The sequence below is a fragment of the Melospiza melodia genome, chromosome 4 (assembly GCF_035770615.1).
Source record: "Melospiza melodia melodia isolate bMelMel2 chromosome 4, bMelMel2.pri, whole genome shotgun sequence".
NCBI lineage: Eukaryota > Metazoa > Chordata > Aves > Passeriformes > Passerellidae > Melospiza > Melospiza melodia.
Genome location: NC_086197.1, coordinates 19,057,321 through 19,081,727, shown reverse-complemented (window position 1 = coordinate 19,081,727; position 24,407 = coordinate 19,057,321). Strand labels below are relative to the sequence as shown.

Genomic DNA, 24,407 nt, shown 5'->3' with positions numbered 1-24,407 from the left:
AGAAGATAATAAGATGATACCTTGAGGGTGATTTCTGTTTAAGACACAGTAACTATGTCATGGAGTAAATAAACTTGGTGAGGGAAGATACCAATGGCTATTAACCTAAGATACAATTATTCCCAAATTACCAGGATACACATTTCATTAATGTGAGATTACCTGTGACTGATGCTTGGTCCAGGCTCTCCCATCCACTCATGAGGCTGTAGGACAAAGCCTTGCCCAGGGAGTGGATGGACAAGCAGCCATGGTTCCCCAGAGCCCAGGATGTGGTGGCTGAGGTGGTGTCGGGGTCTCTAGCTGGTCAGAGTGACTCTGAGATGCGTTAGAAAGTCTCTTTTCCCAGCCTGGCGCTTGAAGAAGGAGTCAAAGCTCTTAATTTCTCAGTCTCAAGGTTGTTCATTGTATCTTATCTATAAAAAGTTTTCTCCTGTCCTGCTGAGGTACATCCAGCAGGACAGTTCCCAGGCACTCTGCCTGCCCTCAAGGTGGTGTTATGTCTTTATACTAAAAACTACATGTACAATGTTTACAATTACTTTCCAATACCTTTCACCTATGTTAGACAGTGAGCTTCTACTCTAAACCAATCTAAAAGTGCCACCATCACAGCAGAAGATGGAGGCCAAGAAGAAGAAGGAGAAAGGCTGGACATGCCCAGATCCCTCCATCTTGCCCCTTGAACCCCCATACCAAAAACCCTAAAATCTACTTTTCCACCCCATGATAACTTCACTAATATTCTACTTAAACTGTTGCAGCCTTGCTGATCTTCATATAAGGTTGGTAACTTGCTCCACAGGTCATAATCAAAACCACAGGCATCTTGGGCTCTGTGCCAGGGCTTCTCAGCCCCCTGGCAGGGGTCCTGGCCATCCTGGACAGCCAGAGGGATGTTCTGGATTCCCACAAGGTGGGACCCAGCAGACCCTTAATGAACACGCTGGGTTGGGAATGGTGAGGTCCAAACTGTGCCTGGCTTTTGAGAGCTGGGCCTTACATCTTGCCTAGCTCCCATTACTCCTGTGTGATGGCCACAAAAGCCTGACAGGGATGCTTGGCCATCAAAGTTGTAACCTTAAAGCCTCACATTCCTTTCTAAATGGATGCTCAGTGACATTTCAGGATCAGTATTAGTGCAGGGAATCTGCTGCTTCTTGGATCTGCAAGGCTGGCTGGGGACAAAGCATTCACATATCCGTGCACCTGCAGATCCTGAGGCTGCCCAGCTGTCCTGGCTGAAACAGCAGGCTCACCATCCCCTTCCTCCCTCCCTCCCTCCCTTCTTGGATCTGGGCATGTTCACGCAACTAACTGTGTGCTCCAGGTGCCAAACTCCACTGAGTACACAGCTGCTTGTGTGCCACTCTTTTGGGAAAGTGATGGGAACAACGGTGCACACACACACAAGCAGATGCAGAGCTCTGCAGCTTGTCCTTCATAGAGAACCATCTAAATCTCTTGCTCTTTTTGGTACATTTAGTGAATTCTGCCAGCTTCCTTAGTGCCTTTAAAGGTTTGTGTAGTATTTTCTTGGCTCTTCACTTAAATTTTTCAGTCTCTTAAGGACTATCACGGATCCATTTTGGTCCTAACTAATGAGAGTTCCTACCGAATTTTAATAGCAATTCTGCTAATAACATTCATTTTCTCTATAGTCTCTCTCTGTCATATCTCTGGCAATCTCAGTCTGTCTTCTGTTCAAGGTTGGGCAAAACTTTGGATAGTGGGTTGGTTGTTTTTCAAAGTCAGATCATTACACACAATGTAATTCTAAGCTGTACCTACTGCATTTTCACAGAGGTAGCTGGGAGTAGCTCTAGGCCCCCAAAATGCCTGCCAGCTGTGTATTTAACTGCAAGCAGAAATTCCCAGGATGAACTGGCTTGGCAAACTCAGTAGTGTGACATGGCCAATTTCAGCAGACACAGTTTTCTGTGAAAACCCCAAAATCTCTTTATTTACTAGAACACACCAATATCACATTTCGTTGGCATCTGTGGCACAGAAGTCATTGTTTTGCAGCTTTGAGCAAAGCTTTGCAGGACCACTAATAGTGTCCTTGGAGAAATGAATGCATAGCTTAACTCCTGTGCTGTGAACCATTGGAACAGAGTGCCCTAATAAACTCCTTCAGTTTCTCAGAGTCTGGATTAATATTGACACTGCACATCCATTAAACATCAGCGAGCAGCAGTGCTCCAGGTGGTAGCTGCAAGCAGCCAGATTAGGGGCAAATGTTAGCAGCCTTCCCAATGAATTTTTACATATTTCCCTCATCTATGTGGACAGGCTCTCCCTCATCATCTCACCCGTGACAGTCTCATTGCAGTTTTTATCTTATGTCATTTATTCCAGCATTATTTGCATTATCTAGAATTTTCTGTTTTGTTTGCTTAGCTTTGTCCCAGTACTAGAAGAAACTGTGCTTTGTTCCTACAAAAATTAATGTGATGGTTCTAACATTGTCCATTCAGTAATCCCACCAACATCCCCTCTTTGCCTCTGATTTAAGAGTACCTTTCCCAAAGATAAGATCTGCAGGGAGCTCATAGCACAATTCTAAGGGAGTTGAGATATTTTCTGGGTCAATATTACAAATTATGCCTTTTCCAGTATATTGCCCATTTATTTTCCAGTTTTTCACATACTTCTTTGTGCTTAATAAGCTTATCACTGTCCATTCTGTTTCCGTATTTACTTCCTGCTATGTGTGACTCTCCTACAAGTATCTTCCAAAAGTATTTCTGGCAACACATATGCTTCTGTATAACAGTTAAAAAATAAATGTCTTATTTATTTCCAGTTAAGATAATTTCATCTTTGGCTGCTATGCTGTACATTTCCACTATATATAATTTTCATCTAAGCATGTGGTGCTGTCCTTGTTTTCATTACCCATTCTATATATTCCTTCTGTTGGTATTCGCATGTTTTTGTGAAGCAAAGTCAAGTCTGGTGTTCCTTGCCTCTTTCATCATGGAATGGACATTATCCCAATTTTTATGTTGCTTGCTACAGTGTGCATAAATCCATACACTGTTTGTCATCTTGAGTCTCCTCTTTCTTATGACCTGGGACCCTCCATATATTTGTAATGGCAGAGCCCTGCCCATCCTCTGAAAGATTCACTCCGTGAAGTGATTGCTGTTTCTTGGCAAAGCTTATCATCTCTGTTAATTCTTAATTGTAAATCTCCTGTTAGAGGTTTAACACTTCATTCTCTCACTTACGGTATTTCCTTAATTTACTTTACTCCAGGTACCTTATGGTATTCGGTATTTAAATTACTCTTCCCATCTGTTCTTAGCAGGGGAAAGCAAGAAAACAAAGCAAGCAAAGATGTCATATAAATGGAGTCAGTAATGCCTGTGCATTTGGAGAGTCTGGATAACAAGTATTGGCTCGCTACTGTGGTTCAGACCACTTTCATTTAATGTAAAATACACGGCTGTTCTAATCGAGCCTAGTCAAGTCCCAGAGCCTCACACTGCCCTCAGCAACATCTTATCAGAGATCCTTAAAGCAGCATATTAAGTGAAAGAAATGTCTAAACAGCTTGAGAAGCAAAGCTCAAGTCTTTGAACTGATACCAGATCACAATGTGATAGGAATTCAAAGAATATGCACTGTATACAGGGAAAGAAACAACATGGGATTTAAAAGCAGTGCCTGTGTCAGTCATAATTAGCATGTCTATTAACAACACAAAAACAACAAAACCAATTCATAAAACCATATCACTTAGTAACTTTCTGGAAGATAAATACAATGTGAAACTGTTCAAAACCAAGCTAGCCACAGAGATTGTTGAAGTACATTTGATGAAAATGCAATAGAGTTTGTAAAGAAAGTGTTTGGAAGAACTCTCCAATGTCTTCTGTAATGCTAAGGAACCAGTATATATGACAGGATCTGCAACTCCAACAACTTTTTTCTCACAGGAAAAGTGATTACCTTTAAATAGTTGAAAGCTATGAGGAAGTAGAATATCAGATTTTATTCTGATTTAACTGATTTACTGAGAGAAAAGAAAAACAAAATACAATTATGTGTTCATCAACACTTGAAGACATTAAGACTTCTGCTTCACAGACTGATGAAATGGCCAGTTACAATCTGTGAGCACAGGTCCTTGTCAGTATAAGATGCAGAATGTATCTTTTGGCAGGGACTGAACTAGACCAGTTTATAGTAACTCAGTGGGATTATACTTTTTCTGAGTGGTCCTATTTTGCACTCCAGCATCCAAGACAAATTAATCTTCTACCTCCTGCAGGAGCAAAGGTATTTGGTTGGTGAAAAGGAATGGGAGGGGTTCATCATTACAGTGATGGATTTTCTCAGCCTGCCTTTGCCTGCAACTGCTTCTGTTGATCCCCAAACTCCACCTAAGGACAAGGATAAAACAAGTCCCTGTCACAGAGCATTGCCACTGACTTTGGAAGGAGTGAAACTTTGAGCAAACACAGTAATGTGCCGAGTATTTGATCTAAGATGTCATCCAGATGTGTTCAGTGGGCCATGGTGATGCACACAATTGAGTCAAAAGAAAATGAAAATAGAAGCATTTAATAGAAAACCAACAGGGAATCTCTTTCCTTCAAACTATGGCTGTTGCTCTTTGATTACAATTGCCCAAGGCCCCACTCCATCTGGTCCATAGATTAGGATGTCACTGCCTCAGTGAAAAATGAACCATTGCTGCAGATATATTAGTAGTTTTCAGATGCTCTTCTGAATACGAGATCATCTGGCCATGAGATATAACCAGGATGGTATATAGCAGCATCTGGATATTTGGGTAGGCAGTATCTCAGTGTGAATATAGGGAAGTGCATGTAATATTTGTGGATGCACTGAAATCAAGGAACAGTGTAAAAGCCTTAATTTCCTACTCTCTCTCATCCAGCTGTACAACGGGGATAAAAGGAGAGAATATGACTTATTTCTTTTGTGAAACAATGAGCATTAATCTCTGCCAAAAGCAACATGTCTGAGTGAGGAGTCTCATGGGTTACATCCCTCACTCAGACTCAGTGCAGAGTGATAATATCTGCCTGCAGATGTAAGGCAGGAGAGGTTTGGTGCTGCCAGCCTGCTGGTGGAAGCTACATCCCTTCTAAGCATCCCTGCTTAGACAGGAATGCACATCCTGCAGGCAGGTCAGGCTCTCTCCTTCTCTCTCCCTCCTGCTATCCCACTATTTTCTATGCTGAGTCCTCTAATATGTAGCAGTACCACAGTGACAGCATGAGTTCAGAGAGGAGTGACCTTAGCCTCAGTCAGCAGGACTTTTTGAGGGTAGGAACCTGTGCCAGCAACAAAATGGATGTCTTTGATGTAGCTTTCACTGAGAGCTTCCCTGAGAAGCAGAGTGTAGAATCAGCACAGGAGCTGCTGGACATTTCTGTGCAGGGGCTTGTGCTGCTGGGGGATGGAGAGATCCCAGTCCCAGGGCACTGGCCTTGCTCCTCCACTTGCAGCAGACCCAGAGGAGATCTAACTACACTCACAGCTTAGGGTCCAGGCCTGCTCACGCTGATGCCTCAGTGGCACCTGCATTACTGAATCCAAATGGTTTGGGAGTGAGTGTAGAGCCTTCTGAAACGTGTCTCTGCTAAAGGAACAAGTTCCTGACAAGATTGCCACAGAGCAACTTAATGGGTTTCTGCTGCTGTTCAAAAGCTGTGAATATCTCTATTCATTCCCTTGGAAAAGAGGTTAATAAACTCAGAGAATTAGGGAATATTTCTGTGTAATAGCTTGGAGGTGGGAAGAGGGGGCAGGGTGTAAAGGTTGTGGGTTTTGCCATATAAATATGCTAGGCACTGAATTTCCAGGCACTCCTGAATTTCCTTCTGGGGAGGGTGAAGCTCAGGTCACGTTCTGCTTAAGGAAGAGCCAAGGAAGAGCAAGGAGGGGGAAGAAGGGAGGGATTATTCCTGTGCAGAGTTTCTCTGAGTTACCCAACCAAAAACCCTGCCAATGTGATTCAGTTCTTTCTCCAAACCAGTGGAGCAGGCACTGACTGCAGACATCACTGCCCCAGGGAATCACACCTCCAGGCAGAGCTGGAAATAAGGGCAAGAGAATCCATCATGAACTTTCTCTGCTCTCACAGGCAGCAACTTTCTCTGATTAGCTTCAGTGGCTGCAGTGCTCCTCTCTCTTACATAAATCATTGGCAGGGGTAGAATGGAGTGGGACCTGGGACGCACTGTGGAGGAGGAGCTTCAGGCCCTGGACACAAAACCAGAAGAACAGAAGCAGAGAGACACAGACTGGGAAGAGATTTCAGCTAGCCCAGGGACCCTCCTGGGCAGGAAGGGAAAGAGCTCTGCCTGCAGCCAAGCCTAAAGCCTGTGCCTGTGGCTTGTGGTTAAGAAAAAGCAGAGGTGGATGTGTCCGAAAGGCAGGAGCTCCCATCCCACGGCCTGATCTGGAGAAGTATTCTGTTAGTGCTGCTCACATCCACCAAGGAAAAGGGCTCACCCTCAGCTTAAACCATGCTTGGTGTTCAGGTGTTGCAGAATTAAAACACAGCAAACTATAATCTCTCTTGCTGGGTCAGAGACGTGGAAATATTTAGATTCCGTTTCTCTCCTCATCAGCTGCACAAAAGCCTGAAGGTTGTGTGAGGATTCTCTTCCCTGTCACTCTGGCCACAGGGACATTAATCATGTGAAAAACAGGGATGTGGGCAGACTCGAACAGGCAACGCTGCCTCGGTCTGGCAGGAACACGGACCTGCAGCGCTGCAGTGAACACACAGCTCCTGCAGAGCACTAAATGTGGTCTCCTTGCAACACAAGCAGATATTTGCATTTCACTTGTAAGAAAGCACCGAATAGGCAGAATTACCGTGATGGCACGGGATGTGCTGACAGCACTGCTGTTCCATACCCCCAGAGCATTGATAAACGAGTCTCAAATGCCAGAGTAACCAGCAGGCTGAGGGGTCCCAATTCTCCATTGCTGTAAGGATGACAGAAGGACTACACTGGACTGGGGAGGTCCCTTTCTTATGCAAACATAGGCACAGATTGTGCTGGACAGAAATGGAGACTAAATGATTTTCTGTCTTTATCGATAGTAGGGCAGTGCCAAGCAGTAGACAAAACCTCTCTACTGCCTCTTTTACATTGTGTGGCTGAGCACTGAGATGGCTTAGGATGTGACTTTTCCGAAGTAACAAATAAGTATGTGCCTGAGGCATGATCACTTATCTGAAGCTTCCCTTCCTAACAGGCTTGGAACTGATGGTAGAGACAGAATGATAAAAAATTACTCCTCATACAAGGGTCAGACGTGAGTAACTGGGATGAGGTGTTCACCTGTCTTCATACACAACTTGTGAGATAATTTTAGGTGACACTTCCCCAGTCAAGCTTTAAGAGTTACAGAGCAGCTTTTTGAATTAGTCTGTTTTTTACAAAAAGCACCTAGCAATCATAAGAAAACAAAATCACACATTCCAGCCTCTTCTGAACAGTGTTATGAAAAAGAGAGCAGGAATTTTACATGGCCTAAAAAATAACTACAGCACATAATCTAGAGGATGCTCAAGATCAATCCTTTATCCTCTCATTTTCCATTGCACACACTCTAATACCCGCTTCTATTGATCTGACATGCAGAAAACTAGGACAGCTAAAAGAGAATTACCTGGTACATGCAGCAGCATGGCAGGTGTGATCTACCTTGAGGGTGGATCAGACAGCCACAGCCAAAAACTAGGACATACGTGTTTGCCAGGAGGGATTTCAGAATGGCCACTGCATTCTAAGTAAAGCCAAGTAAAAAGAGAAGTGCACAATCTGTCGTTGCTGACTGCACTGTCTCTTTCTTGTAAGGGCAACTCTCTTCAAAAAGCCCCACATCAAAAATCAGCAACCCAAAATCTCAGAGATTGTCACACAGTCCCAGTAGGGGATGGGACCTCTGGACCTCACCCTGTCCAACCACCCTGCCCAAAGCAGGCTCAAGAAGACAGCTAGCAACTGAGGTAAAATTTCTCATTTATACTAACTCTGATGTGTTTTCGTGCTTATGAACACAGGAAAATTGCCATTCAGCCATCTTAGAGATGCTTAAGTCTTTCATACATTTAAGCATTTTTTCTGACTGCTCTGAACATGCATTTGAATACTAAAGAGGGTTTATTTTAAAAATTCAAACTTGTTTTGGAAACATCATTAATGAACGTAACTGTACTCGGTAGACTTGGTTGCAAAATAGGAAGTTATAGATGTTTGTAAATTATTTGTGGCACCACATGAGAATTATGAATTTGAAAAGCATTTATCAGCACACAATCTTTTCATAAGTGAAGAAAAGGATGAGAGTACTAATATCTGAGGCTATCATTGCTGTTAGCAGTTGGCCATACCACCTGAATCCTCTAAAAAAGTAGGACAAACACCAAAAGAAAGAAAAGTAGGACATTTAATCACTCCACACCACCTGGAACATTCAGCACTGCATCAAGTGCACATACTCAGCACACTGAGATGCAGTGGACAGATGAACCTGGAATATTTAAGTGGAAAGCAATGGCTATTGTATGAGGTTATGCCTGAAATATTCATCAGGAGAAGATAATTTAATGTTTTCTTACTTAAAAAAAAATCCCAGATCTTCTGCTCTGCAAAATAAAGGGAAAAGAAAACCCAAAACATAGTAGGGATACTAATCCATAGGGTTTAATCAGCTTTTCTTATCACTAACAGCAGAGTGTCTTCTGGACCATCTTCTGCATCAATTTGATTTTTGCAGAACAGACTTTTGCACACCTAGAATCCCAAATTTAGCCTCAAGCAGCCCCCTTATGTTACAACTCATATCCCCATCCTGACATTCTTAAGAGAAGGATTTGGAGAAGCTTCAAAAAACCATTTTATTGACTGTGATGTTTTTGAATTGCTAAAATGGCATTTTGTAAGAGGGAAAAAACAGTCAGAAAAAAAAAAAGTGTCGAGTATTACATTCATTACCCTACCCACCAGTCCCTGCCAGACTGCATCCTTATTCTCCTGAGTTTGCAAACTGAGAGTGGTAAAAGGAGGCTGCACCCTCCAAAACCCAGAGAGAGAAAACCCCACAGGTATGCCCCAGTGGACTCTCTCCCTTTATTCTAATAAAGTTACAGGGCTCCTCTGTCTTCTTTTAGACATAAATTTCTGGCATTAGTGGCTTTTCCTGACAAAAGTTTCACTAAAATCCAACAAGATTACATGTACTGGCTTCCCTTGATCAATTGGGTGGTTTACCTTGTGAAAAATTGTTATAGATAATACTAGTTACAACCTCATGCTGGGAGAGGCTACCACCACTAGCTTGTCCCAAAGCTTTGTTCCATGATGAGGTCAGATCTTGTTCCTTGTTTATGTTTCCATCTTCCCCTGGCAGGATGTTCATGCTGTTCATGGCTGCATGGCATCCTTGTGATATTGGTGTTTTCTATGTGTGACTGGAGACATTTCTCCAGGTTCTTATGGCCATCCTGATGGTTAGGATTAAACAGCAAACCCCCCCTACTTCCTGGACAACATTTCTTCTAACTGCATTTTATGGAATATTTGGAATTGAATATTTTCAGTTTGTTGTTTATTTGTGATTCTGTTTTACTTTTGAGTTTTGTTTTGATTTTCTTTGGGTTTGTTGTTGTTGTGTTTTGTTTGGTTGGTTTGGGTTTGGTGTTTTTGGCAGGTTTGGGGTTTTCTTAGGGTTTTTTATGTTGGTTTTTTTTTTTTTTTTTTTTTTTTCCTGTGGGCAGGGGGCAACACCACGGATATTTTTATTGATGTTGTGAAATACAAAGCTGTGTTTTGTGTCACGTACATACAGGCAACGTGTGTATTTGTGATTGCGATATGTGTGGACACCGACAATAGGACAGTTGCTAATTCTAATAATAACTGAGGAAAGTAAAGCATGGAAGAAGGCCTTTGAACCTATCTTTTGTTTGCAATTAACCTTAGTTGATTTATGAGCATTGGAATTAAAGTATTAAGGATGTTGCTCTTTGCTTGTAGTTAAGCCTTAAAGAGTTCTGCAATAATAACCTTTTGAAGTATAATTTTAGAATATTGCTTGTATCCTTGAAACGATAGTTTTGGAATATATATAAAGGAAATATGCTTATCTCACGCTTTAATAAAGCAGAGAAAAGCAGCTTGAGAAAGGAAAATTAACATCAACTCAAGGATTTATAGTTTCGACCAAGAGAAGCTGGGCATCACTGTTATGAGTTTTATAGTCCTTGCAATTAAAAGGTGGACACACATCTGGGGAGCTGGACCTCACCAGATGGGATTCATCTTTCTTCTTTCAGAAACCGGAGCACCACCACCTGGGATACATCCTGAGAAAAACTAAATCACAATAGTGTATAGAATTGTGACATAAAAACTGGGAATAGAAACTGCTGATGAGTAAAAATTGGGAATAGAAACTGCTGAGAAAGCTGATGAGTACCCCTGTAAATACCAGTAAGCCTCAACTATCAGTGTGCAGTTGGAGGGAAAACTTGCCCCACTGTACCCAGAGCTGTACTGCTCATACTTTACCATATTAATTAATAAATTGACTGCTGTTTGAATATTGGTCAAGCTTCTTATTTGTAACAATGTGGGAAAAAGACCTGTTCACTTCTGTCCCCCGCCACGCTCCATCTCCATCTGCCCGCGCTCCCGGCAGCGACAGCACCAGCAGCCAAGAACCTATGGCAACAGGTCCTCTGGGGGGCTGGAGCGTGGCAGCGAGCGCCAGGACTCTGGGAAGAGTAAAAACTCTTTTCCTTGGGATTCGCGGGTTTTTTTAAATTCGTTTTTTCGTTTGTTTGTTTGTTTCGGTGACGCGCGGCCGCTGCGTGCGCGGAACGCCGGGGCCGCGGGAGCCGTTTCCAGCCGAGCCGGGCCGGGCACGGCAGCGGCCCCCGGCGCGGCGGGGCACCATGGCGAAAGTGCTGGCGGCCCTCAGGAACCACTGGAAGAAATCCACGTTCGGAGCCTGCCTGCTGGGCTGGGGCGGACACTGGCTCTATGGGAAACACTGGTAATGCCGGCTGGGCTGGAGGCGGCAGGGAGAGATGGAGGGAGGAAGGGAGAGATGGAGGGAGGGGGAGCGGCTAAAATGGGGGTCGGCTCTCGGAGGGCCCCGGCAGGCGGAGGGGATGGATCTCCCTCTGGATGGATGGAGGAGCAGGAGGGCATGGATCTCCGTCCTGCATGGACGAACAGGAGGGGATGGATCTCCCTCCTGGATAGATGAGCAGGAGGAGATGGATCTCCCTGGCAGGGCTCGGTGCCTTTCCTGCCTGCCCACGCCGGCCGCGTTGCAGGACTGGGGCGGGTTCAGGCGGGAGCTTTAAACTGAGGGAATGTGGGGATGTCTGGTTGGTGTGAGCGGTGTTGGGGTCTCTTGGAGAGGAGAAGGTTTTCTGTCTTCTAACCTAAAAAAGATTGTCGTGAGCCACACGTGTGCCTTCAGCTGGCTTTGAGCCTGTGCTGTAGGGATGACTGGAGCCAGGCCTGCAGGGTGTGCTGAGCGTGGCCCATCCCAGCGTGCTGTCCTGTGCCTCTGGGCTCTCCCTGCTCCTGTTTGCTGCAGTCCCTGCCTACAGGGTACAAAAAGAGCCCCTACAGGATACAAAAAGAGTTCTTCCTGAGCCCTGGCACCGGCAGCCTTGTGCTGTCCCCACCCCCGGTGCGGTCCTTGCTGCTGTCGCCCACCCGGCTTGGGAGAAGCCTGGCAGCTGCTTCTCCCCATAAGTTATACCTGGTGGGGCCATTGCCACTGCTTACCTGGGGAGTAAATGTCCCTGATGTGAAAAACGCCAATCACTTGTTTTTAAAATTGTAAAAGTTCAATAGTAATAAAATGGTTATAAAAATAGTAATACAATTAGAGTAATAATAATTTGGACAAATTGAATTAGGACAATATGAGACAATAAAAACAAAGAGTTAGGGACGTCCGGGTAACTTTTTCTGGGCAGCACAAGCCCGAAAAAGGACACACGTTAACAGAGGATTAACCCTTAAAAACAACAGCCTGTGGCATATTCATACATCTCATACATGATGCATAAATTCCATTCAAACACAGGATTCTGTCTGGTCATCGTCAACTTCTTCCTCTGAATCCTAACAGCACCTTTGAGGCAGGAAGAAGTTCATTTCTTCTGATAAGAGAGCAATAAATTCTTTTTCTCCGAAAGATTCGGGTGTCCTGTGGCTGCTACCTTGCTGCAAGTCCTTTCTTTAAAAAAAGTATCCTACATAGCATAGTTTCTACTTTAACTTTTTTAATAATCCAAAACTATATTTAACACACTACTTAAGAGAATTAATACAGTGTTACTTTCTAACACAACACATATAATATTCATTTTAATATTTGCAAAAAAGCCAATCATAAAATACATGCATTTTTCACACCTGATATTTATCCTTTAATCCTTGTCCTACAAGATTATGGGTAATGCTTTTGATTGAAAAGGAGGTGTAGCCAAATTATTTTTAAAAGCTGTTACTTTTGGTTTTGCTGCTTATTGTCACTGTCTTAATGATTTTTAATTGTTTACTCAGGTTTTTAACAGTGCTCTTTTCTGCTTGCATTGCAATGCTGCCAAAGCCTCCGTGGAAAAGTTAGGAAAATAAATCTGTTTATGTTGTTTTTATACTCTCTTCACATCCTTTTACTTAGGGACTTTAGCATTAAATCAGCCTTTGTTTTGCCTGGTACATCTGCTTTAATTGCCTGCTTCTTACCTGAAGCACTGAGGCTCCGTGTCCCCCTTGTATCTGTTGTGTCTGGGAGTTCCTGTGCCTGTGTGCTGTGGTTTCAGATGTACACTGATTTCTTGTGTGGTAGTGGTGAAATTGTGTTTGGGTCACAGAGAATGTGGAGTGTGCCACAGGTGACATGTTGGGGAATAAGGAGGAAAATATGAAAGGCAAACAACCCAAAAGGGAATCTTTGGTATCTAAATTTCAGCGTGTGGGGGTTGTTTGCCCCAAGTGTAGGCATGGTGCTTTAACAGGAAAATTTTACATATCCCATTCTCCAATCTCCCTGTTGTCTGTTAAGGAAAATACAGCATTTCCTTAGGAGGCACTGGAAATGCAAGGTAGGAAATCCTGTGATGACAGACAGCTCAGTGAGACTTTGATGCAGGCCATAGCTACTGCTTTCACAGTTTTAAACTGTTTGGGAACACTGACAACTGTTCAGCAGTTTCTGGGTCATTCCCTGCAGAGAGTTGTTTAATCCAGGTTAGAGAAAAACAAGGAATGACAAGAGCCTGATGGCAAGAGTGTAAAGAAGAGTTCATAGGTGATCTCAAGAGCCCTTTGTGATGCTCTCTGAGGTGAGGACCTTACAGGGAGTATGCAGGATGCCTCTCTGCAGCTTGTGGGGATGGCTTTGGTGTGTTTTGGTACACTCCCTGTTCCCAGTTTCTGTGTCCCAGTTGTGCTGGGGAGCGGGGAGGTGCCTTTTGTCCCATGCACAGATGGCCACAGACAGCACTGGGAGAGGGAGAGGTTAATGAGGGATCTGTAGGGGCTGGGCTGGCCCTGAGGCTTCTTGTTATCTACATCAGAGCCTCAGGTGCTGTGCATGAGCCATTCCTGACTAGACTCATATTTGCCCTTTGAGAACACATTTAAAGTGTAGGGAGGTCTTGTGCTTTGGTTTCTGGCATCACAAGTTCCTGATGAAGGGTCTTGCTTTAGCACAGCATTGGCTCAGATTGGCCTCTGACTTCTGGAAATAGCTGATGTTGGTCATTTATTTACAGCCAAAGAAATTTTTTGTTTGCCATCCTGCATCCCTCTTTCTGTCCTTGTGGGTTTTCCAAAATATTTCTCTTGCAAGGAGAAGGTGATTTGGTGTTTTGACTTCTCAAGGTTCCTCCTCCTTTTGGGTGCAGCAGCCATGATGCCTGCAGTAAGTGGAGCTATTGTAAATATCAATCTGTCCTGCAGATAAATGGCAGCTCTTCTCCAGTCAGTCTCTCCCAGCTCACAGGGACAGAAGAGCTCTGAAATCCTTCCTTAAGACTTTGGAGGATGCTGTATGGACAAGAACAGTGTTACTTTTTCCAGCCTTGTTCCCAGTGTCTCTTCCCTGCCTAGAAATGGATGTGGGAGCCCCCCTTGCACACCCTGAAGTCTGTGCTGTGGAGCCTGGTGTGGGTGCCCTGTGCTCCCTGGGGTGTGAAGGGAAGGGAGGCACTGGAATGTGATGGATCATCACTGAGCTGGTCTGAAGGTTGTGGATGGCAATAACTGTAAAGGCTGAGGAGCTCCTTAGTCCTGGCACTTTCTTCCTGCAGTGTTTAGTTTCTGGATCAGTGTGTTAGCCTTTCACTTTGAGGGATGCTGGTTCAAATACTGACTGATTTAAAGTAAGGAGTTTTGGATGAGCAGGAAGAATTAAAGTAGGAAACCTTGTGCTTTTCCCCCCTCTGCCATGAGTTATTCGGCCCTTCTGAGCCTGTGACAGTGCAGAGGGTACCTCTTCACAGAGGTGTCAGTCAGGAGGTGGCAAAAGTTTTTCATGTGTCAAATGATAGGAGTTATGTCTGGTTGAACTACTGTTAACTAGAACCCCATTGCCATTCTTGGAAAACCCTAATGCATCTTAAAATTCCTTTGTTCTCATAAAAGAATATGCTTTAAAGATCCATTGTCTTGCATTTGGGATAGCAAACGCTCTTGTGCTATCTGACAAGTAGGAGGATAACTCAGTGTTGCTACATGTGAGGTTGTCTGGATTGCATAAATTTTTATATTAAGTTCATTTTAATCTGTAGCATATGATACAGGTACAAGGGACACTTAATTTACTATCCTAGATCAAAGCTTGCAGGGTGCACAGATTATCAGATGTCTGCTCGTAAACAGTAACATACTTCTGCTTAACATAGACAGGTGACGGTGATTACAAATAAAGATTGTACCATTTGATTGTTCTAAATCTTTAATATTTTATTGTTTTAAAGTTTTCACTAAGTTTGGAATCCCTTCTCAGCTTTATGTCCTGGGTCACCTTTCCTGAACTGAGCTGCAGCTGTTCTTTGTATCCCCAGGGGGTGCAGAGAGTTACCAGCTCTGCCAAATCAGCAGAAATGAAATCTCTGCATGATGGACATCAGCTGAACTGATTGTCAGGTTTGACCAGACTGTTACAGTGATGTCACTGCAGAAGTGATCATCACCATGGCAGGATGGAGACCCTGGATATTCTGCTGAGGCAGTGGACTCATCATATACTTAGTTTTACTCTGTATGTATTAAAGTATTGACATTCTCAGTAGAAAATGCTGGCAAAGCACCTCAGCCTTTGACTGCCTGCCAGTAATCCTGAGTGGTGCTGTTATCTACAATTTGAATGTTAGTCTCTGTGTGTTTGCCAGCTGATAACTCACTTTGCCACCTTTCTGCATATACTTCCTGAGTAGCTGACTTTATTTCATCCAAACTTTGTCAAAAAAACAGAGTATAAATTCTGAGTCTTAGGTAAAGCTGATGAAACCTAAGATTTGTCTTTCATGCCCTTCCAAGGCCAAGATGGAAGTAAACTCTAATACCCAGTAAAGAGGATTCTGTGCTCTTGCTGTATTAGAAGCAGCCAAAAAAGCTCTCTGCTAAGATAAAAGCTTTTTCAGGAGTTCTGATATAGCTCCTGAGGACTGATCCCGTGTGCACTGCTTTGGTCAAGTTTCTCCTCACAAAACTGTTTGGTGCAGACACTAAACTTTGAAGATTTTAGACTTGTTCATATTTGAGGATATTTAATAGTCTTAGATTTAATGCTGATAACCCATTTTGGAATGAGATCCTGAGCTTCTTTTTACATTTTTAGTGTGATCACTTTTAGGAGAGTTGCTTTGGTTGGATCTAAGACAGACCCTTGCTGCAGCTGAGAGCCTCACACAGCTTCAATTCAACTTTGTTGTCCTCTCCTTGTTGCATCCATTGCTGCCCTGAGTGGCTTTCATCATGGGAGCTGTCCTTCCACCCTGGCTTCTGCTGGCTCTTGGGCACAGAACTCAGCCTCATCTTGAGCAGCATCCACACTAAATTGTGATTGTGTGCATCTTGTGCTCATGTGTAAGAGTTTCAATGCCCTATTCCAGCTGAAAATGTTCAGCACAGGAGCAGTGGGCAGCTGTCCTGCCCTAGGGATGTTGCAGGGAAATCAGAGCTGGTGTTACAGATGTTGTGTTCTCAGAGCTTTGTGTGCTCTGCACAGTCACTCTGTGTCCCTTCTGTGTTGGTGCCATCCTTTGGTGTGGTGCTCTGGTCTGCACAGTCTGTGCTGCTGTGGCTCTGGCCTTGAGGCTGTGCTGGGAAGGTTCTGGCTCTGGGTTCAGCCTGGGACAGTCTCTTTCTTCCATACCCTGCCACCACTGTTTGTTCCTCTCCGTTTCCCAATTTTTTACTGCTTAAGCAAGTTGGCCCAGCTGTAAGCTGTGTGATGCTTAATTCTCACAGCAGGAAGACAGCCCTGAGTTTGCCAGCAGATGCAACACTGCTTTGTCTGTTTGGCTTTAAGGCCAAATGCTGTAGATAAGGCCTTGGGGGAAACGTGAAGTAAAAATTGATTTTTAGTTTGCTGTGGATATGGTGCAAGTCAGAAGAAATCTCTTTGTATTCTTTAAGGCAGTGGAGCAATTTCCCTCTGCCTCCACCTGCTCATGTTTGAGGATTCTTGAAAAAGCTTTGTTACTCCCTGATAGTAGACAATGAAGTACAAAAAAATCAACAAAATTTTATGTTTGTTATTAAAGTCTCACCTTTTCTGGGAGCTGGTGAGCAGTCATATTTTGAGAATGAATACATACTAAGGCAGAGGGTTTTAAGAAGTTTCCTTTTAGCTGATTTTCACATTTTTTCTGGCTCTAGTAATTGTTATGACCTGCAGAGGACTTGCAGGGCCAATTGGGGTACTTTATGTGAGCCATGTGAGGTGAGTAAATGCAGCAGCTGTGATGAAGGAGGAGGGCTGATGTTCTTAAATACGCATCCCTCTGAGTGCATCTGTACTGTTTTTTCTGGAGTTTGAATCTAGCTAAGTCTTGACATAATATTTTAAGGAAATGAAAAAATTCCTATTACCTGGCATCTTTAAACCAAACTGGGACATCCTTGACAAACTCAGAGGACTTTGAAATATCCCAGTTGAATTATGGGATTCAACACTATGAGCATGGGTGGGATGGTGTGGGATTCTGGGTGCTGTGCTGCTGGAGAATTGAGACAAATCACCTGGAAATTGCTGGGTGGTAAACGATTCCTCTAGTCTCAGAATCTAAACTTTTCCTTTGACACCAAAATGGTAAGTGTCAAAGTAGGCTTCTTCTGTCTCTTTAAGTGCTTCAGTGCAGGAGAAAATCAGCATAAATGTTGACATCTAAACTGTCAGGCTTAATTTCTATGGGTAAAACTCACTGAGGTGAATCCTTGACAGTTGTTTTGAGCATCTTTGAGGTTGAGAAAGAGAACACAGTATTTTCAGCTTGTATTTGGGAAGTGTTTCTGGACTTCATTTTCAAGACAATTAACACTGCAGCATAAAGCTGGGGGCACAGGAAAACAGCCTGGCTGACAGTGTGACAGAGCTTGACTTGTGAACAAAATAGCATCAACGTGAATTAAACAGATAACGTGGGCTTGGCTGGGAATTGTTCAGAAGGTTAGGACAGTAATTCTCAAAGACATCAACTGTGCAGCCATCATTTGATAATGGGGGCTCCTTGATATCCCATAATATTTCAATTTTTTGTATTGAAATCGCAATTATTTTCTATTTGCTTTGGCCACACGTAGTCACAGAGGGAGGTGACAATGTCCCTGTGTGAGGGCTTGTGCCCTCAGTGACACAGTGTGGACTCAGCCTGCCAGGCTGTGTTGATTGTCTGGAATTAGCTGTGACACTGCTGGCCACAGCCTGGAATTTGCAGAGTTATTATTTTAACTGGTGCATTTCCATCATATTACTGCAATCAAACCCAAGGCTGTTGCTCCTCTAAGTGATATTGCAGGTGCTTAATACAAATTATCTACTCCTTTGGTTTTAAGGAGCAAATATGACAGCATGCCTCTGAGGAATTCTTTTGCAGACATTCCAGTTACTTGTTATCCTGATGAGGTATTATTCACATATTTTCTTTTTCCATGCTTGAACTCTTCCTTTGTCTTTTCATTATTACCAGGAATAAATCTGTGGCTTTTATGGCATAGTTATTTTTACAGAACCCAATTTTATATCTCACCTGATGTCACCCTACTTGTCATTTCATGGCACTGCAGCATCTCTTGGTGATGCCAAAAAGAGCAGCTTGTATAGTTCCAGTGACAGATAAATACTGTAAACCAGTGGAATCCAACAGATGGCACTTGGGTTTGGCCTTGCCTTGCCTTCTCCTCTGCCATTTCCATGGCAGGGCTTGGCCTGGTGAGCCACACTTTGGGGCAGAAGTGTGCTGTTCTCCCAGCCACCTGCTTTTGTCTGGTTGGCCTTTAATCCTTTTGGTTGGTACACTGTTTGTTTAGGTATGCTGACTGTAAGTGGGGTTTTTTGTATGTGATATTTTGAGACAAAAATAGATGGTCTGGCCAGGTACTAGGCAAGGACAAGTGGAGGATGGAGAGTGTTGGTATCTGGAGGACAGGCAGGACTGGGCACAGCAGAACAGTACTTGGCATTTTGTCTGCAAGGGGAAATAGGGCATTTTTGGGGCTGGGGAAGGAATAGACTTTCATTCCTCACCCTTGCCAGTGATAAGTCAGGAACATATTTCTGAACAGACCATCTGTGACATATCTAACACTGAGCATCTCTCTTTTGTTTTTACCCTTCTCTTAATGCAATGAATGTTTTTCACCTCTCTGAGTTACTGCTTTGGGCCATGCTCAGGCCCATGAGCATGTGAGTGAGTGGGTGAGTGGGAGGTGCTGCATTAATGTGTTTTTGGCTTGCAAACTGATGGAAAGGGCAGTTCACAGTTGTAATGCACAAAGACCTAAGTCCTCTCTAGAACCCTTCTACACTGCCAGAATGGTAAGTACCTTTAGTGTAAACACCAGGCAGCAAGAACGCTGGAAAAACCCACACCTGAGCTCTGGAGTACAGTTATGTAGCAATTTAATAAATAAATCACAGTTACACAGTGTGCCAGAGCCTATGTAATCTCAGCACACTTGGCATCCTGGTCTTTGTTTTCTGCCTTTGTTTTTGTAGAAATAATGCTTGTGTGCACATGCAGAAAAAAAATGCATATGTGCATCAATGGGGATGTTTTATCCTTAAAATGTTTTGGGGTTTGTTCTGTTCCAATGTTGTCAAACTGTGTGTAAAAAGGGTATGTACCTACATTTTAAAAATGAGCAAATTGTTCTAAACTTACACAACATAATGTCCCCTCTCTTTTCTGTCTTACCTGATAGTGATAACCTGCTACGAAGAGCTGCATGCCAAGAAGCCCAGGTAATACTGTTTAAAGTAATAAAATTAGATTCAAATCTGCCTCTTATCTTGGTTGTGCAGGGCTCCTGAGATGTTCCCAGTGGGCCTTTCCTACGTGACAAGCCTTCTGATGCTGCCATCATCTGTGTTCTTTCCCTGGATGCCCAGGGGTGCTGCCCCTTGTGTGTCCTGGCTGCTGCTGCAGGGGAGGGCAGCATTATCCTTGGGGTGATCTTAATTGCTGCTGGAGCTACTCAGACCTCCATTGCTGCATGTGCTGTAAACCTCTGTGCCTGTAAACCTCTGGCAGGGAGATGATTTGTTGATGATCCACCAGGAGGGGTGGATGCTGGGCAGAAGCAGCACAAACCACTTTGTGTCAGTGCCCTGGTCTGTTTGACCCTGGGTGACTTTATCAGGGGTGCCAGCTGTGATGTCTGACTGACCCAGCTCCTTTGGGACCCATCTCCTGGGAGCTGCATGGGGACAGCCTGGTTGCTGATCAGTGACAAGAAAGCACAAGACAGCCACTCTTTGGGGGGGAGAGTTACTCTCTCAGGATACTGACTGTTGTATTTCTTAGCTTGTGGCCTGCATGGGCAAACTGCAGTCCACAAACTCCCATACTGCAATATTCCCACAAAGAAATCTTGTCCTTAATAAGCAGTCTCTTGGAGGTGTAAGTGCTGCTGCCCATGGATGACATCATTTCTGAAGGATTTAAAGAGTTTTTACCTCCCGCAAATAAAGTTTATTCTAAACCTGCCTCTTCATGACAGGTCTTTGACATTTTGGGAAGTGTAACACTGCTCCCATCATTGCTGTGTACTGGGGCCTGAGTAGAATGGTGAAAATTATTTTTCTCAGTAAAGAAGTGTTGTGCACCTGAATTATCCCAGTTTTAGCCTGTCTGCTGTTGAAAGATTTTCACAGCAACTTGTCTTGTGCAATGGATCTTCATGCCAGAATTTATATAAGGAAACTCACTGCTCATGAAAAAACAAGGAAAATCTTTCCCTGAAAATACTGCTTTCATAAACCATACTTGTAATTTCAGAGTCTTTATGTTTTCACTATTCATTTTTACTACATAATAACAAAGTGATAGAAGTTTTTTTATATGACAAAAAATGACCATTAGTACCTCAGTATTGGAAGCATGCTGACCAAATTAAACCAATTTTTCTCAAAGGAGTTGATTAAGTGGTTTGTGTGTATTGTCAAAAAGGTGTAAGTGCTAAGAAGACAGGTACCAGCAGATAGTTCAGTTGTGGAAATCCTGAATTTCCCATTTCTTAAATCCAGTTATTAAGTGACAGCTTCTATTCCATTATGGCTTATTCTTAGAAATGAAAATACAAAAGCACTGTCAGTAGAGCTTCCTGCAATTTTAGTGGTTAAAGCCTGAGAAAATGTCCTGCAGAAGACTCCTGCATTAGAAAGGAATGAACCAGAAAGCCTAGTAATCAATTCTTGCTGCAATTTCCATTCTCACTGACGTGTCATTGCCAAATAGTGCTTGAAAACACACAGCAGTACTGCATTAAGGCATTAAGTGTCTGGTATTCTTCAGAATAACAACAATCTAAACTTGTTTGTAAAATGCTACTTGCTTTTATAGTGCTATATTATAAGTATTGGGAAAAAAATAGAGACAAACTCACCAAAGAAAAGGTTTAGTTTGAATGAAGTGTGTGTGAAGTTCTTACTATTTTTTCACTGGATTTTTAGGTTTTTAAGCCTGTTATGTTATGAAATTGATGAGGTAGCTGCCTTCCTGAGAGAGAATCCATGACAGCAGTATTTCATGCAAAGGTTCTGCCATGTGTGTCTGAATTTAAATACCAGTTTATGATGCAGCCTTGGTGTAGCAAATGATTATGGAAAGATTCTGTGATGAAGAACCCATTTATGATATTTTTAACATTTTACACCTCTGTCTCTGGGATAAGTCAGTGTTAGCTGACTTGGTCTTCCTTGGCAGATCAGTCTTGCTGGTTGACCTTGTTGCTGAACTCTGGGCGTGTGTAAAGAGGTGCTGTTTAGCTGGCAAACAATTCACTCAAGGATAGTTTCCTGTAAAACAATGTAGTTCCTTTGCTGGTGTTCATAAAGCACTATAAAAGCTTTGTATAAAGGAATTTTCCAAGTTGTAGAATAGTGGTTGACATTTTAAAAGTCCAGAAATGTAATACCTGGAAGGGTGCTTGTGACCAGAAAATGAAAAAGGCACTGACTTACCTAAATTATACCTTCATATATATATATATTTAATAACCATTTTTATAGTATGACTATAAGTTGTCTTTACTTATGTTCTGCTCTGAAAGACTTCTAGAATATTGCATTATTATTTTTTTATTTCCTGTCTTACAAATCAGCATTTGCTTTAGAAATGCCCCTGTATGTAGCATAAATGTCTGAGTATATTACATAACGAAGCAATTATGTCATTACTAATAAAATCTTTATGAGCCTTGTTGGGTTGTTTAGAGCCTTGCTAGATTGTTTGGAGCATGCAAATACATTATTTTGTGCCCCCTAAGCAAATAATTAGTTGTTTCTAACAGCTGTAGCACGCTAGAGGGCCCTTATTCCCCAATTCCCACCCAAAAACTGCAATATAAGTTGGTCTGTTTTCCAGCTGATCTTTGAGTAAAGCTTAAGAGCTATTGATTTGTTTCACTTTCTTTGAAGATTTCTTTACTCTCAGCAACTTCTCTTATGCTTTTTCTCTCCTGAAGAAGACATTTGGATGTTTAAGCGGCACAGCCAGCTGTACCCTTCTTTAAATTGAGGTTTCCTGGAGGGGGATAGAATGTAAGAAAATAAAGATAGTGTAGAAAGTAATCTTACCCCTAAGGAGTTGCAGCTGGGCCAATTATCAAAGATTAGGAGCAGGCCTGACTTTACCAGGCCACAGCTGTAAGCAATGAGAAGAAGATGCTATAAAAGAGTGGGGTGGCGGGGGGAGAAGGAAGAGTCAGAGCTCTGAGGAGCTGCCCACGAGAAACACCAAGAAGGTATGGAACTTTTGCTGTGAGGAGACAATGGTATGGAACCCCTGTAGTAAGGTGCCAACAGTTTCCTGAGCAAAGTTTGCAAGTGGAATTAATAATGAGTTTAAATAGCTAACAGCCACTAAAATGTACTGGGTTTTGTGTACAGTATCACCTCCTTCAATATAAAAATTCCTGCTAGGGGTTAACTTCCTAGGGAAAGGGGAAAAAAGCCAGGAACAGTTCTCTGGGCCATGTTCAGCATGGTAGTCTTTGGTTCCTACTCTTTGTGGGGCTTCTGGATGGTATTGCTGGATACCTTGTATTCCTTGTGTTCAAGTCTAGTTGGATTTGGTGTGAGGATGCCTTTAAGTGACCTGGAAGTTTATAGAGCAGGATAGAATGTGTGGAAGTTTTGCATTTCCTTGCCTGTGCTGAACAGCTTTGGAAATAGGTCCAAAGTGCAAGAGGCTTTGTGGAGAAACTCTCAGAGAATTTAAAATTGAAACACCTCTTCAGAATTGGATTAAAAGTTGAGGAGGGATTTAATGATTTTTATAGAGAGAGATTAGCTTAAAAAAAGTTGAAGAAACAGTGGACTTGCTTATAGGTCAAGGCAGATTCTCTTGTAATTATCTTTCCTGTCTTCAAAAACTGAAGCATAGAAAATACTGAAATGAGTAGAAGAGATAGAGGATTTAAAGTTCAGAAGTTGGAAAGAATGCAGAAAGAAGGTGGCAGGGAGGTGTATGAGAATTACATAAGGAGAGAAAATCCAGTAACCTTGGAGTCAAGGAGAGCTCCCTGGATTTCTGCCCATTGCAGAAAACCAGAGGTTGACAAAAACGAAATGGTGGTGGAAATGTAAAAATGAGCTAAAGAGTACTTATGACAGTGATGTGAGCTGCTGCTGAGAGTGTGGGTCTTTGAATAAGAGACCTGTACAATGGCTGAAGGTGGAAGTCATTTGAATGTCATGAGGCTTGAAAGCCCATTGACGTAGAGATGCATTATTTTGAACTGTTTTAGCAGTGTGCTTAAAAGATAAACTGAGCCCTGCTCTTTTTCTCTTCCTTAGGCTTTTGGCAACCAGCTGATGCCTGCCACTATGCCATTGAAGAAAGCAACAGTCTTGCTCAACCCAGCAGCTTGCAAAGGGTAAAATTCCCCCTTCCCAGCACTCTCATTTGTAGCACTCTCTCTGCATTTTTACTCTGCTATCCACTATAAAAGCCAGCCAGATTTTTGAGCTCATTTTTGCCTCCCTCTGATGCCAAGCTGGTGCTATGTAACTATGCCAAACTTTATTTCACCAGATATACTGGGATGAGAAATAGAATTAATTGCTTGAGATGGAAGAATGATTTCTAAACATATATATATTTAATTTTTTTCTTTGATTCTGTGTTTCGGCCTTTGTCATTCCCTCGTATGTAGAATTCTTTTGTATTCCTTCCAAACTTTTGCATTTGATATATTTCCATCCTCAAAAACTATAGAAGTAAGAGATGACCTTGATTGCTTCAAGTCTTGAAGCTGGCAAGACGTGATCTTACTTCTGTGGGAACCTGCCCTTGAAAGGGATGTGCCCACAAACTGAGAGGCTAAATATGAGCTTGGAGCAGGACTCCTGGAAGAGCTGGGCTGCTATTTTTATGTGCTCATTAGCAGAAAAAACATCATCTTGGGTCTGATGGGTGTCTGTTTCTGCTGATCAAATAAACTTTGGAATAGTTGCATTTTGTGGAGGGGCAGAGAGTTGTTACTACCAATATAAGGGGAATATTATAGCTGATGTGGAAGTGCTCAGACACATGCTTTTGAGTCTGGAAAATGCGTAGTATTAACCAAGTCTCATGTTTCTACTTGCAAACAATTTATTAGTTAGTGATATAATTACTTTGTGTTGCAATGACAGGCATA

General features: G+C 42.8%; 1 protein-coding gene across 1 annotated transcript in view; it reads left to right on the top strand.

Annotated features, from left to right (window-relative positions):
- The first annotated feature begins 10,908 nt into the window (after window positions 1-10,908).
- AGK (acylglycerol kinase) overlaps window positions 10,909-24,407 on the top strand; it is a 36,442-nt gene continuing 22,943 nt past the window's right edge. Inside the window, exons 1-3 of the mRNA XM_063154110.1 lie at window positions 10,909-11,061; window positions 19,467-19,506; window positions 23,563-23,642. Of these exons, the coding sequence (XP_063010180.1) occupies window positions 10,961-11,061; window positions 19,467-19,506; window positions 23,563-23,642 (221 nt within the window). The 5' untranslated portion in view covers window positions 10,909-10,960. The remainder of the gene's footprint in view (window positions 11,062-19,466; window positions 19,507-23,562; window positions 23,643-24,407) is intronic.